At 31.5% G+C, this 15,832-nt stretch overlaps 1 protein-coding gene and 2 long non-coding RNA genes across 3 annotated transcripts; all 3 read right to left on the bottom strand.

Annotated features, from left to right (window-relative positions):
- Nucleotides 1-867: 867 nt before the first annotated feature.
- LOC134240388 (putative nuclease HARBI1) lies at nt 868-3,070 on the bottom strand. Its single transcript, XM_062722482.1, has 2 exons — nt 2,893-3,070; nt 868-1,709 (listed from the first exon to the last, which is right to left on the bottom strand). Exons 1-2 carry the CDS (start codon nt 3,068-3,070, stop codon nt 868-870), a joined length of 1,020 nt encoding a protein of 339 aa, XP_062578466.1.
- Nucleotides 3,071-4,222: 1,152 nt separating this feature from the next.
- Nucleotides 4,223-4,968, bottom strand: LOC134240384 (uncharacterized). The gene is made up of 3 exons (XR_009986427.1): nt 4,818-4,968; nt 4,404-4,527; nt 4,223-4,272 (listed from the first exon to the last, which is right to left on the bottom strand). It is a non-coding gene; the product is annotated as an uncharacterized LOC134240384 (long non-coding RNA).
- A 5,196-nt stretch (nt 4,969-10,164) lies between these two features.
- Nucleotides 10,165-11,365, bottom strand: LOC134240383 (uncharacterized). Its single transcript, XR_009986426.1, has 3 exons — nt 11,295-11,365; nt 11,052-11,186; nt 10,165-10,267 (listed from the first exon to the last, which is right to left on the bottom strand). It is a non-coding gene; the product is annotated as an uncharacterized LOC134240383 (long non-coding RNA).
- Nucleotides 11,366-15,832: the final 4,467 nt, after the last annotated feature.

The raw sequence follows: 15,832 nt of genomic DNA, 5'->3' as shown, positions 1-15,832 counted from the left end.
ATCCATTTGAGTCAGAAAGGGTTGTTTCAGTGGGTTTCAACTGTATTCTGCATTATACTTTGTTTAGTGACATTTCAAAGAGAAATGCTTACATTAATACATGTATCTACAGTTGTTTCAGTGGTTGTCAACTGTATTCTGCATTATACTTTGTTTAGTGACATTTCAAAGAGAAATGCTTACATTAATACATTTATCTACAGTTGTTTCAGTGGGTTTCAACTGTATTCTGCATTATACTTTGTTTAGTGACATTTCAAAGAGAAATGCTTACATTAATACATGTATCTACAGTTGTTTCAGTGGTTGTCAACTGTATTCTGCATCATACTTTGTTTAGTGACATTTCAAAGAGAAATGCTTACATTAATACATGTATCTACAGTTGTTTCAGTGGTTGTCAACTGTATTCTGCATTATACTTTGTTTAGTGACATTTCAAAGAGAAATGCTTACATTAATACATGTATCTACAGTTGTTTCAGTGGTTGTCAACTGTATTCTGCATTATACTTTGTTTAGTGACATTTCAAAGAGAAATGCTTACATTAATACATGTATCTACAGTTGTTTCAGTGGTTGTCAACTGTATTCTGCATTATACTTTGTTTAGTGACATTTCAACGCACCCATTCTTACATTAACTCATGTATCTACAAATAACAAGTAACTTTGTATGATACCTTGTTAAATTTGATTTATTTGATTGCACCTCTTATGGAAACAAAATCAAAATACATTCATGGTATAATTTTTGGTCATGAAAATCATAAAAGCCAATTGTGAATTCGTGGTGATTTCTAATTGATAAACTTAAGTTACAATTTTTCAATGTTCTTTTTTCTTCTCTGTTGAATACTGCATACTTCACAGCTGGTTCATCATTTGCTGTCTCAGCTGTATACCCCGAATTTGCTGTCCATCTCTAGCAAACAAAGCATCATCACAAATTTCAGCATCATTGACCTCGGGAACTTCAAAAACATCACTTTTTAACATGCATAAATTGTGCAAAACACATGCAGCAAGCACAGAATTCACAAGCATGTGCATATTGCATGAATCAAAGCGCAAAAGCCTTCGAAATCTGCATTTTAACATTCCAAATGCTCGTTCAATTACCTGTCTGCATTTGCTATGGACATAATTAAAGCGTCGTTGCTGTTGGGTCAGGTTTCCACAGTCTCGGAAGGGCGTTATTAGCCACTCCATTATAGGAAAAGCAGAGTCTCCTAAGATGCAATAACCATTAGGAATTTTGTTACTATTTTGAAATAAATCTGAAAATCTTAACACGGTAGCATCATGTGTGCTGCCTGGGTTCCCAGTCCAAACATAAGTGAATTCCATTTTTGAGTTACAGCATGCTAAAAGAACTATGGAATAAAACTTTTTTCTGTTAAAGTAAGCCTGAGGTTGTTGCACTGGAGCCTTGATTGGTATATGACTTCCATCAATAGCACCTAAGATATTTTGGAATTCAGACTTCTCCCCAAACTGCTGGCAAGTTTCATTCATTTTGGCTGGGGTTTCTGGCCATGTTATCACTTCTTGCATTATCTCAAGGAGTCCCGACGAAACTCTTCTAATACTAATATGGAAGCTGCTCTTTGCTATTCCAAATCTGTCCGCCATTGACCGAAAACTTTCTAAGTTACCAATATACCAAAGAAACATTAGTAGTTCTTTTTCCAGATTTGGTTGTGGGCCTGTAAGTTTAGTATATACTTTAGACTGAACAAGTCTTGCAATTGTAGATTGAAAAATTTCCCTGGTGAGACGAAAGTGCATTTTAAAGTCATCAATAGAGTATTGAGGAATGGTAATCTTATAGTAGTTGCAAATTCTTGTTATTGAATCTGACCTTTCTTCGTACAGATTAGTTATTAAATCTGAGCTGTGCAGATGACGGATAGACAGATTCAATTTATGATGAAAATGTTGTTCCTGTATTTAGGGCAGCAACAAGGTGTTTGCTGTTTGACATGTTTACAAATCTATAAATCTGTAAATCAGTATTACCAACGTTTCCATTGGACTCCTATTGGTAACATTGGTAAAATCAATATTACCAACGTTTCCATTGGGCTCCCATTGGTAACATTGGTAAAAACAAAACATTGGTATGCCAATACGCGTTCAGGGTTTATTGGTACAAATGGTACCATTGTCAAATTATGGTACCAATGGTAAATTGAGAGTTGGTACTATTGGTAGAACTGTGAACGCACCCAATATCATGTTATAGTCATGTTATATCAAAAATTAGGAAACTTGTTACTAAATAATAATTTCCCATCAGAACTTTTTTAACTATGTTCGTATGTAAATGGTGACTGCTCGAGGCGTAAATATTCAACTATACACAAAATAAACATCCTAAATTATTTTCACATATTCGTACAAACATTCTTGTGCATTTGTTCTCCATAAATTAAATGACCTTCAATAATTTTTTGTCTTTTAGGTTCTCTGCATGGTTTTGAAGTTGTCGCTGATGACTTAAGCGTAAAACAGCTTTCTCTTCGACGAATGGGTACTGTATATATTTCTGTTGATTCAATTCTTTCAGTGACCTTACATAAATTATCTGTGTTCAACAAAACTGTCCCATGCGTTTCTTTCTCATTATTAATAACTGAATCAAATGTCATCTCTTGAAAAGTTAAATCTGTGTAATGTTCAAAATGATTCAACATGCAAACGCTCAAATCTTCATACGCCTTCGAATCAGGAATTGCAGGACTATTTTTTGACTTTCTATCTTCAGCTGTAAATATACAATTTGAACATCGATGTATGAGATGCCAACTATGCAATCAAATCATTTATTTATTTCCTGTATCACGTGAACAGAACTTTGTAGGTTATATTCGCTTTACAATCACTTGCCTTCTGAAGCTAGCAGAGTAGCATTGTATGTGTCCTTTACAAGACTTTCATCCTCGTATCCTCTATTGACAAAGACATCATCAATATAGTCGTATGTCGAATTGTGTTCAGCTGTGGCCTCCTCTTCAAGTTGTCTTTCATATCTTATGAAACCGTAAGATTTTAGCGTCCTATCCATACGCTGTTCCCTTTGTGGTGTTCTCAGTTTCCCGTCCCTTGATATCTTATCTAGAAACGTTTTAGCAGACCATGCATCTTGGTATTCGTTTTCTGTATCATCAAGCTTATTTTCTCTGCTATATTTTCCCTTTTCTATGCAGTTTTCCTCGTTCGATTTGAAACCTGTAAGAATATTAAACAAGAATATTTTCAAGAAAGATTGCATTTACATTTTACTGTTGTTGACTGCAGTAGAGGGAAACATTCAGTCTGTTGGACCAGAGTGCAAGTTGTTGCCTAAGGCCGTCGACCGCTTGTAAATGCTTGCATTCTGGTCCAACATGTGGACTGTTCCTCGAGACTCCTGACAACGTTGTTTTTATACTCCTTCTAGATTAAATTCATGAATTTAATCGAAAATAAAACTGAGAGAGAGACTTTACGTGTATTTTTACTGTCTCCACTTTTAAGAATCTACTGGATTTCATCCTCATTTGCAACGGCAAAAGAACATTGGCCATGTCGATCTGTTTATCTTAAACGACAGGTTGAAATTAATCGGCATTGCTCGGCTGATTCCATTTATTTCACGGTAATACGAATCAGTTGAAGTTTGCCGAATGAGATGAAGCGCCATTTAAAGACAGTGAGCAACAGCGTTTTTTTTAACATTTCCTGGATCCACATTAGGGGAAACAGTCGAATTGTTGAACTTTTTAAAGTAAGCAATTAGAAACTGTTTATATTAAGGGGTATAACTACGTTTTCTATAGAATCTGGCAATAACGCTCATTAAAAAAAAATAGATAACACAACTTGTAATGCTTTTCTTAATTAACTTTCAAAATATTCATGTTTATGCATTCATAATTACTTTTTTAAAGTGCAAACATGACATACATATTCTAGGTGCTATTCTCAAACCTTCTTTCTTTAGTGATCTGTTTTGTACCATCAACCTTGTGTTACTATCGGTGTCAGTACGTAGGATATTATTTTCATATCTTTCATTGTCTATATTCCGCAGACCAATGTTGTTCTCCTGTACAATGTTCTCTACATTGAAAAAAAAATAATAAAAAAATAAAATTATTATTTGTAAAATAGAAATTTTCTATCATATTTGAATATAAAGCGTTATTCAAACCGTTCTGTTTACTGTTAAGAATACCTGATGCCCCCCTTTGGTTACTTGCTGCACGAGTTTTCATTTTAATGAACCTTTAAGCATAAAAGCATATCATTATCGTGGTCAATGTTGTTGAGATGATATGAAAGCATGATTTGAAAGATAAATATTTCAAGAATTATTTTATTTTCAAGTCAAAGTTTTGATGATATGTGGATCGTACCAAGACTTAATGAAGAACATCACTCCTATAATTAAGAAAGTTCCCATCAACACAATTCCGATGAATATTGAGTTTCTCCAAGATGATGACGTCATACCTATATTTATTCCACTTAAAGACCGAACTGCAATAGATAAAGTGGAGGTGGAAAAAATAATCGTATAGCAGTCTTACGAAACACAATACAAATATAATAACTATACAACATATCTAAACATATTTTTTTTCATCATCACAATATATTCCCGAAGAATGTATTCTGGGACTTCTCTAGTAGACTTTTTTTGTATATACATTTCAAAAAGATATTCAAAATTCAATTTACATTTCAAACTTTCTTGGTTCATTTTAATTATGTCTTTTCAATATAAAACCAAGCTCTATTCTAATAGTAAATTTATTTAAAATGCATACCTTCAGCGGTAAAGGGATGAGAACTGTTGCCATAGCAACCATATATTACATCACACAGATTAGCGGGACAGTCACATGGTTCTAGACAAAGCCTTCCATAGTAACCCTTTATACATTGTTCACTACAGTTTAAACCATGCGTTCCAACAGGGCACTCTGTAAAAAGGTTGATATTTATCCACTAAATTTAACATTTTTTAACAAATATTTAACGTTAATTATATTTTGCTATATTTTTTAACAACAAAATATCATTTATTTGATTTAAAAACATGAAAAACTGGATAAGGAACAACTAATACCCTTGCATAATTTCCCCTCTCTGTAAAAATTATAACAGCACCTGCCAGGACTGGAAGAAAGCAAAAAAAAAATAATTCTTACATAAATAAGTTTATGTAAACAATATTATTTTATTCATAAGAAAATATACAAGGAAGTGTAAATAAATGATGGTACATGAAATAAATCTATATCTCTATCACCACCTTTCAACAGTCAATTACTAGGTAACAATAAAGAAGTCTTTTTTTTTCACAAGAAACAAACAATAATATCAGTTTTTGTTTTGTTCGGATGATACAAAATGATTGAAAAATATGATAGCATGCAATTTTAGTACAGAAATGCAGTTCAAATTATACTGTATCTGTATGACTTCTAAAAGAATTATTTTTCCTGCTATCATAAAATGCTAGAGAAACAAATAACATTCACTGTCTTCAACACACCTTTTTTCACAAGCATTGCTGATTTGGATTATCCCCATTAGTATGCACAAAACACTTTGTAGAATAAACATTATCACCTAGTTTGTCAATTTCGTCTCTTCTCGGATACGAATTTCATAATTTTTTCTGAGTTAATGATTTTCTAAAAAAAAGAAAAATTCAGTTTATGCACTTCAGAACATAATATTGCAAGGAAACATTTGACCAATTAGTAAAACAGATATAGCTAAAACATGTTTTTTTTTTATTTCCTAACTTAGGAAATTTATCGTCAATAAAAAGATATAAATAAACCTCTCTCACTCAATATCTTTCTTATAAACTTTATAAACAAATGTACAACAATCTTACATATAAGATCAATGATAAACGTGATGACGTGAACTTTTTAATTGTCAATTTGCCTCACACATACATCACTATACCTTATCAATTGCATGTTAACTATATATGAAACGAGAACTGTCTCGTGTAAAGTAGTCTTCATTTCAAACATTTCAAAAAAAATCTACCATTAAGTCAATTGCTGATTGACCTTTTTCATCAGCCGTTATTTACATTCTGAATCAGATTTGTTCCTTTATTACAAGAACTTACGTCCGGTGGTGGTGATACTCACTCATCTGTGGCATCTGATCCCACCTTTGATCTTTTAGAAGTCTGTGTTTGCTGCTGCTCTTGTTTTGTATCGTTTGAATGAACTTTTGAGCTTGAACACTGTTAATTTTCTCAATTTATTTATCTTTGACATTTTAAGAATTAAAGAGATTTACTCATTGATTGATTGATTGATCTCTACAGAAAAAAGCTCTCTCTCTCTTCGCTATATCCGTAATTTGTTATATCCGTATAACGAATTCGTATAACCATATATAGCGAAATCGCAATATGCATGTTTTCCTTCAAGTGTTACTTGTCAAAATGTTGAAGCAAATATTACAAAACATTTAATAGATAACTAAGGTATTATGAAACGAATTTTATATACAAATGCTGAAAGTGTTTGTCAGTTCAATTTATCAAAATTTTGAGATCTTTGGAAGTTCGTTATTAAAGATGTATAATTCATTATATTTAAAAACTCAACGGGATTCAAAATCAGTTCGCTATATCCGTAAATTCGTCATATCAGAGTTCGTTATAACCGTAAAATTTTACAAAGATTTGTTAAGAATTTTGCCGGGGACAAAAAATCCATATCCGTGAATTCGTTATATCCGTGTTCGTACTAAACGTGTTTTACTGTATACTGTTTAACGTCACTCTCCAGAATATTTCACTGATATGGAGACGTCACCATTGCCGGTGAAGGGCTGCAAATTTAGGCCTATGCTCGGCACTTACGGCCTTTGAGGAGGGAGGTCTTTATCGTGCCCACCTTGGAAAAATCCATACATCTCATCCGAAGGACCGCCCTGTCGCCTTTTACGACAAGCAATACTGAGGACCTATTCTAACCCGGATGCCCACGGGATTGATTAAAGAGATAAAGAATGTAAAAGATGAGAGATTGGTGTTTAAAAAACGCAATGACTGGTAGCTTCCAAAAGTAGAATAATATTTTCTTATATAACACTTTGATTTTCTCAAAAGAATTATTTTCAAAAAGGTTTGCAAAAAAAATATTGTTAAAAGAATAATAAAATATTTGTGTCATTTTACATCAAAATGTATAATTAAAGAGGCTGGGGGTTGTGGTCATTTTAGACTATATTGATTTCCTTTAGAAGAAAAGCTCCATATGAAGATATAGAAAATGATCAAATTTTAAAACTAAAATTATTGAAATTTTTTTTATGCTAAATGAAAGTTGACAGCTTACATATATATCTAAAAAAAACATTAATTTGTGGTTATAATTAAATTCAAATAATCCATTTGATTCAATCAGAGGTCGATCTCACACATGTAAGAGCTTCAATTGATAAAAAATCTGTTAAAAATAGTATAAAGAAGACAGGTGCTTGGGAGTAGGAGGCATTCTCTGTTGATTGGTCGCAATTACTGCCAGCTCTATGTATTAATAATATGTAAATGACATAATTTTGATTGGAAAATCATAGACTTCAAATTTCTTAAGGATTTTTATCGTTGGTGATAAACATCTGATTTAAAGCTCTTCTTGAATATGCTGTAACACACTCTATATGAAGTTCTTCTTTAACATCATCAGAGACATGGTTTATTGTGTAATCAATATTCATAACTACGCGCATTTCTACGTCTTTTGAAATAAAGGTCCATCACATTAACGGTGGACCACTGTAGGCTTGAAAGATTACAAAAATTATTCATGTGGTCTTTTCAATCATATGTAAAGAGCTAGTTTTCAGATGCAGTATTCTTGTATACTGTATAGACGAGACCCACCACTGTGCTTACTTTTTAAAAAAGTATAGCAAATAACTGAATAAAATTTTATAATATTTTTTTCATAGTTTTTTCTTCTTATGCATAAGGATTTTTTGAAATTAATTTTGAATACTAATGTATGAAATTTTCCTTAACTTTTTTCTTTGAAAAATAATCAGTTCATTCCAATTCTTATGTGAATCTATCGAGAATAAAATAAATTTCAACAAGTAATACATTTACATACTTAGGGGTATAAGTTAGTATACTTTTTTTTATTGTTTTTAGTAGTAACAGTAAGAATCTTTAGACAATTCGCCTATATAATACAAAAAAAAAATTCAAATCCTTTAACGCTTGTGTTGACAAAGAAGTTTTAACCTGCACATTAAATTTAGATAATCAAAAACACCAGTATCATGGAAAGACAATTAAAATATCGAAGACAGATTTCTTAAGGAAAAATTGATGCAAATAGTACTGAAAAAGATACAGTTTTTACGATGTACAAATTAATCTGACAGAATTGAAACAATTTCAGTTTATTTGTAGCTGTTCAAAAATAAAACAAATTATAAAAATTCTCAGTGTTTAACTACTAAGACATCAAAGAACGAACCAAGTTCATAAAAACATATTAAAACAAATGTAATAATAATATTGGTTTATATTTGTAACTGTTCAAACATTGGTTATTTTACTGTACAAGGTAAAAAGACGAGCTTAATTGTAGAGTCAATGGATTGTTACATCTTCGTAAATGTTCCAATTTTCCTCAGTTATGGTCTCTCCTTCATTGAACATATTGTCTTCTTTTGCACTTGTTGCAGAGTAATCTTTATTCAGAATGCTTTCTCTTCCCGGAAAATTAGGAACTGCATACATTTCTGTCGATTCAGCATGTCTTTTGGCTTCATATAAATGTTCTCTTGAACAAAATTCTCTCTCATTTATCTCTGTATTTTTATTGATTTCTGAATAAGAATTTCCGTTGGGAAAAGTTAGATCTGTATAATGTTCTGACTGGGCAGCCATAAGAACGTTCAGGTCTTCGTATACAATCAACTCTGGTGAAGCATCTTCCTTTTCTGAATGCACACCTTTAATAATAGAATAAATATATGTAACTTGCAAAAACAAAAGATAAAATAATAAGTTATAATTGCTTAAATAATATAATCCATGTTTCTAGCAGATAAAATGACATGCAATGGTGCACTTATAAAATACTTGCCCCCGAAATCTACCACATGATTGGTTTTTGTATTCTCTTCATTTCTTTGGCCCTCTTCTCCTGCTGCCTTAGAGCTATCACAAATGTTGTTATGGACCGAATTCATTTCACATGTAGCCTCTCTCACGTTGCTTTTTCTATTGTATTTAACGGAACTGTAGGGTCTAAGCTTCATATCGATACCATTGTTCATTCGTGACGATGTCAAATTTGAGTCCCTTGGAGTATCGCCCAAGGTTTTAATCTTCATGAAATTTTCATCGGACCAAGCATCCTGGTACTCGTTATCGAGATTTTCAATTTTATTTTGAGTGATCTCTTCCTTATTTTCCTTGAAAGGTTCATCGTTTATGTTTGGTCTGGTACCTATAAGAATATCTCAGGAAACTTTCTCAAGAATAATTATCAATCTTAGCAATCTGATAACACTTCGTATTTTGATACTGATTATAAAAATTCAAAGTGTAATATGCAACTGTAATTGGATATAAAATAAGATAACAAGTTATATAATTCAAATTTATATTCACAAAACCATTACCAGGTGTTATATTTCTTAATTTTTCTTCGTGCAGTGCCCCGTTTGCTACCAATAACCCCGTATAACTATTGGTATGGTTAACATCTTCAATGCTTTCATTATTTGTGTATCGCAAGGTAATGTTATTCCCAAGCGTATTTTCTACAATGAAAGTAATTTTTAAAAAAAAATTCATCATCATTGCTTTTTAAAAAACAAATATCAAATTTCCTGTCCTTTTACCTGTAATGTTACGGTTTAATTATCAATTATTTCTTAAATAAACATAATACCTGATATACTTATGCGGCTGCCAACACCTCGGGCTTTTAGTTTAATGAACCTTTTAATGTACAAATAGACAAAAAAAACGACAATTTATGAATAAAACGATACAAATTGTCATTATTCTTTTTATGGTAAGTAGTTATGCTATAAATCATATGTCAGTCTTACCATGTTTTAACAAAGTACATTATCATGATAACACAAAGTGTTACAACAGACCCCATCACTATAAAGAGTGTGTTTTTCCAATATGAGGACGACATCATACCAGTCGGCAAAATTTTCTCGACTGATGTTGAAGTAGGGGAAGATGGAATAGACCAATCTGAATTTTAAAAAAAACAATCTTAGATAATATATATAGGATCACGCATGATTTGTAGTTGGATATGATTTTATTTGTGTATTTCTTGTCACCAAGTCTTGCCGAGAGGATAAAAACACACAACGAGTTGAATAACAGTCATATCCAACTTCAAATCATGGGAAATTCTTTTTTTCGCATGTTTAATACTTTACAACCAACGTTTTACATTTCTTATATATGACCACTTTATTTTACTTCATCACGTTAACGCAAAAACCATTGTGACGTCAAAACTGCACCTATCTGTGGATATCAAAAATATTCAATGAGTCATATCCGTGGGATAAATGAGTAAACATAGAATACATTTACATATATACTGTAGCTTTTATGAGTCAGAAGTAATATGTAAAGAGTTATGTACCCAACTTGTACAGGAATAAAATTATTTACATTAGGCATTGGCTGTATGTACTTTGAAGTTTTAATTTTAGCAACGCCCCATTTTAATCTGAGATTTCAAGAGATTCACTTTTTAAAATAAAATACATGTGTAATAAATGCATACCGGAAGAGGATTTAGTTTATTAAGGACTCACGGCAAATGTGACCGGACAACAGAAGACGATTTCTCTTCCTAGTGATCCTAGCTCTTTAATTTTTGGATATCGTTTATATATTATTCTCAGATTCGAATTATTCTTTAAGCCTATCATTGCTCGTAATTTCACGTTATGTTCATTTTAAGATTAAAATTTTGTTCAATATTACATTTCGTTAATTAAATGACATCTTTACAAACCTGTTTGTTGTGTTCAACCAATTTCTCTGTCACAAATGTCTTCCTCACAAGAACATTTCTCTCGACATAACATTCCAAAGTATCCCGGGGGACAATGTCCACTGCAGTTCGAACCAAAAGAACCAACTGGACATTCTAAATGTATGAATGTAAAGCTTATTGTCTTCTCTCAATATAATCATAAAATCATTTTACATATTTGACAGTTAATAAATTTCATTTCATTTAATTATCTAATCTTACGTATGCAATGGCCATTTACGTTCTTGTAGAAGTTGAAGCAACATACTCCAGTATCACTGGATTGTTAAAAAGAGATTTAGAATGGTGTAAACTAATGACATTATTCCAAAGCAGAAAAATGAATTTCAAAGAATTTCTAGAATATCTTTATATGTTCATACTTATCTATTGCACATGATTCCACACTGCCTTGCAGAAAAATGGATTTCAATAAAAGCGTCAATAAAATCATCTTGTTTAGATTAGACCCAATTATATGTACGTGGAAATGATTTGATTTAACAAGTATATATTTCAAATAAACAGAATAACAATTACTATTGGAAGTTCGATTTTTTTTTTAAATTGTAACATAGCAATCGGCGGCATATTTTACTTCCTGTTATGGAAAATGAGGAAAATTAATTACGTTTCCCATAACAGAATCGAAGCTTTTTAACATTTAAGTATGTTAACATTGGTCAAGTCCATATATATTGTAAAATCTATTGTAGAATATATTCTATGTTCAATCAATTTTAGAACAAGGCAAGCAACGTACAAACGTACTACTGGTCTTTCAAAATTCAAACTTTAATTGTATTTCTCAATACATTTTCTTTTATATTCACTCGATCGTTGGATTTTTTATGCCCTTGTAATCGAAGATTCGTATATATATATATAGTTTTTGCTCTGTCCGTTCCTTTAGCTGTCTGTCCGTCTGTTTACAAAACAATTTACCATGTTCATAACTTTTGAGTGGATGGGGCTATGATTTTCATATTTCACAAGTGTACTCCTTGTGACAAGACATTTTTCGGACAGATTTCATACCCATGGCTTGGCTGTTGCGTTTAAAATTTCTTTCGACTATGGATTACTATATAATTATAATACAAAACGTGGGTCTGTAGTCGGTCTAGAAAAAATACTTACTTTACATGGTAAGATGATCTTCACTCACAAGTCTTTATTACTATTATTTGGGTGTTAATTGTTCTCGATTTTGCATTCTTTAAAATATGTATAAAATTTGTGTTTTTTTTCTTATTACCTTTAATGTTTATTTGGTATTCTATTCTAAAATAATTATAATAGTGTCTCTTAAATTTCATATCTATATTGATTTTTGATGACATTTCTTTATTAAATAGATAACAGTAACATTAAGGACAGTGAACCAGAAAGTTTATAAATTCTCGTATTCTTTGAAAATAATTTTGACATTAAATTTCAAACCATAAATAAAAGCTGTCAATTGAAATGCAAATGCAAAGCAGACAGAAACACTTTGTTATGAGTAGAATTAATACAGATATTTGAACAGCTTCCTTTTGGAAAAAGAAGTGATAAAAATAACCCTTATAGTTTTGAATTCAAATGCGCCTTACGCCCTGTGAGTTTCTGATTGACAATATATATTTGGGTTTAGGAGACCAGGTCCTCCAAAAATCTATTGGAAATCCAAAGCGTACCAATTGCGCTTCATTATTTGCATACCTATTTTTGTATTCATATGAAGCAGAATTTGAGCAAAATCTTCTGCATGCAAAGGAGAAAACACTCTCTGAGGCCTTTAACTCGTTATTTAGATCTATCGACGACGTATTATCAATTAACAATGCTAATTTCAATTCCTGTGTCGATACGATTTATCCTGGCGAGCTTGAGATAAAAGATACCACAGAGTCTGACACATCTATTTCATATTTGGATATTTCATTCGAAAAATACGTAAATTGTAATCTAACAAACAATCTCTATGATAAACGTGATGACTTTAACTTTTCTTACTTATGCAGCAATATACCTTCATAACTCCAGAATATATATATCTCAGTTGATTTGATCCGCAAGAACATGCTCTACGTATAAAAAAATTCTTAAACAAGGTAAATTATTGACAAACACGTTGATGAAAACAAGAATATCAGCAGTCTCGTTAAAAGTAATGATTTCGTAAGTTTAATGGTCGATACAATGACTTTGTCAGCAAAATCAATTTATCATGGATTTAAATGCTGACTGACTTTTTTCATACGTATTGTTAGTCCAATATCTATAAAGTGAATTGACGACGGATCTTCTCATTATTTTCCGATCATTATAAGGAGCACACGGCGGGTGTGACCGGTCGGCAGGGGATGCTTACTCTTCCATGGCACCTGATTCCACCTCTGATGTTTTTGAGGTCCTAGTTTTCTCTGCTCTTATTTTGTATTGTTTGATGGACTTTGATAATAAATACTGTTTGTTATCTCCACTCTACATGTTTATACTCTTTTTCTCACTAATCTATTAAAAATAACGATTGCGAAGACTTAAAACTTTATATTATTACTTCACACAATCGACCGTCACCTAATTGTTTAATTATAACATTTGTGCCAATACCAAATGGTAACAATAATAATGTAATCATCAATATTTTTATTAGAAAATAACAGACTTATTTAAGTTGTTAGAAAATCGCTTGAGACAAAATGGGTCCTGTTAAAAAAATATGCTTACTGCTTCATAATATCTCATCTGACCTCTAGTAATATTTTGAAGTGTATATTTTGCTCCTGACTTGTCTTGCTTATATAGGCATTTTCTCGCGATCGCCATTTTCTTATCTTCGCCTTTCATACTAAGTATCTTGCCTATATTCCTCAAACAAGTTGATTCTATACCCACGCTTAAGGAGAAAAGAAGAGCATCCGTGTGTCTAAGAGGATAGTCGAAGGGGTGGGTCACTTTATGAAAGTCGGACTAGGTCATATAAAAGGATTTATTGTACATAATTTCATTGCTTGAAATGTCACACGAAAATGAAACTGTAATAGACAGATAGAAATACAGACAGACAGACAGCCGGACGGAAAGACAAATCGAACTATAAACCCCCATTTTCAAAGCTGGGGAAATCAGTTATTTGTGACAAACTTGGCCGCACGACATTTTTTCCGGCAAAGGTACCAGTAAATTCAGATCATTAAAACCTAACAGAATTTTTCTTCTGAACCTGAAGAAATACATATGTTCTTGAGATAACTCGTCTTCGAGGATTTTAGCTATCAAACGATGGGTTTTAATATAAGAACATCTGCATTGTTACATGTATTTTATGTAGTGTTTTTATATTCTGTTTGTTTCCTTAACAACTTGTTGAGAGGGGATACCCACTCTTCCATGACACCTGACACTCTAGTATAAAAGACATCCGGGTATGTTTTGCTCCTTATTTCTATTGTTTATATGGATGTTTGGGCTTGATTTCTATTTGTTATCTTTATATTTCAAAAAGGATTTAAACAAAAATTAAATGAATAAAATACGCGTATATTTGAAATTAATAAATAAATAAAAATAAACAACGAAACAAAAATTAAAAACCTATTACTGCATTCCTTTTTTATTGCTGCTTTCGTAAAGATAAAGGACTGCAAGAAAAGCACTTATTCACTCATTATACTATACGAAAAGGAAATATCTGTTACTCAGAATGTATTTATCGATATATTCAAATTGAAAATATGAGACAAATTTTCAAGTATATATGAATATTGTACAAAAGTTGATTTGCTCTAGTAAAAAACATCATAATTATATTTGATTTGGACAAATTGTCATAAACAAAATATTAGTGAAGATAAAGTATTTTTAATATGATTAAGCGAAGAAACTCTTGTCTGGTATTCTTTAAATTTAGATAATTTGCTTGTGCATTTAGCGATTTAAATTCAAACATTTACTTTTCCTCTGTTTTATTTTTTCCACATTATACATGTATGTCCGTGTACATTTTAAATATACAACACAAAGAAAAATCTTTACGATATTAAGATATTAATTGTGCATATATTATGTCAGATCAACTTTACATCCTTGTAAAAGATACAAATAAAAATGTATAATGAAACATATAGAGAAAACGAACAGTATCCAAGATCAACAGTCGATGTATTGATTATGTATAGACGGAACACCCCATAGTCAAATTTAGTGCTAAATCAAAGGCTTCACTGGGCCTAAATACTAATTAAACCCGTTTCGTGGGGAATGACTTCTAATGATTCAAGCCTTTGACTTTTCAAACCAAATAAACACAAATTCGTGTTTACGGGGGAGGGGGGGCTGCATTTTTCCGAGTGGGGTCTGAAATGGAGTGGAATTGTCGGAATCTGAATCACTTATCGATATATCATGTGTACATGGAAGTTCAAGTTTTGTCCCCACCTGTGTACATAATAACTATGGTAACAAAAAGGGAAATAATTCAAACGAAATTTTCACGATTTTTATTATCGCCTCAATTCCATGTAATTTGTGATAAATAAAAATATATTTTTCAACAAGAAAAAATAAAACCTGCTAGTATCCCCTGTGATTTCAATATAATTATGGATATTTTGGATATATTTTCATTGTTTCATATGATCATAAAAAATCATAAAAATAAAAAGACTAACTGCGATATATAGCCTATCCTGTCACCTTCATAAACACCATTTTTCCTTTCAAAAATGTTGAAGAAAGGAAAAATTAATATGCTTGTATTTATTTTTTCATTT

Source organism: Saccostrea cucullata, unplaced genomic scaffold (genome assembly GCF_032062105.1).
Source record: "Saccostrea cucullata isolate Sc308-1 unplaced genomic scaffold, CSIRO_AGI_Scuc_v1 ctg3520, whole genome shotgun sequence".
Lineage (NCBI taxonomy): Eukaryota > Metazoa > Mollusca > Bivalvia > Ostreida > Ostreidae > Saccostrea > Saccostrea cuccullata.
This window is presented reverse-complemented; position numbering and strand designations above follow the sequence as displayed.

Coding starts and splice junctions, on each gene's coding strand:
- LOC134240388 (XM_062722482.1), bottom strand. CDS start 3,070: ATGGATAGGACGCTAAAATCTTACGGTTTCATAAGATATGAAAGACAA. Junction 1,710..2,892: donor TACTCTGCTAGCTTCAGAAG/GCAAGTGATTGT, acceptor CTAAACTTACAG/GCCCACAACCAAATCTGGAA.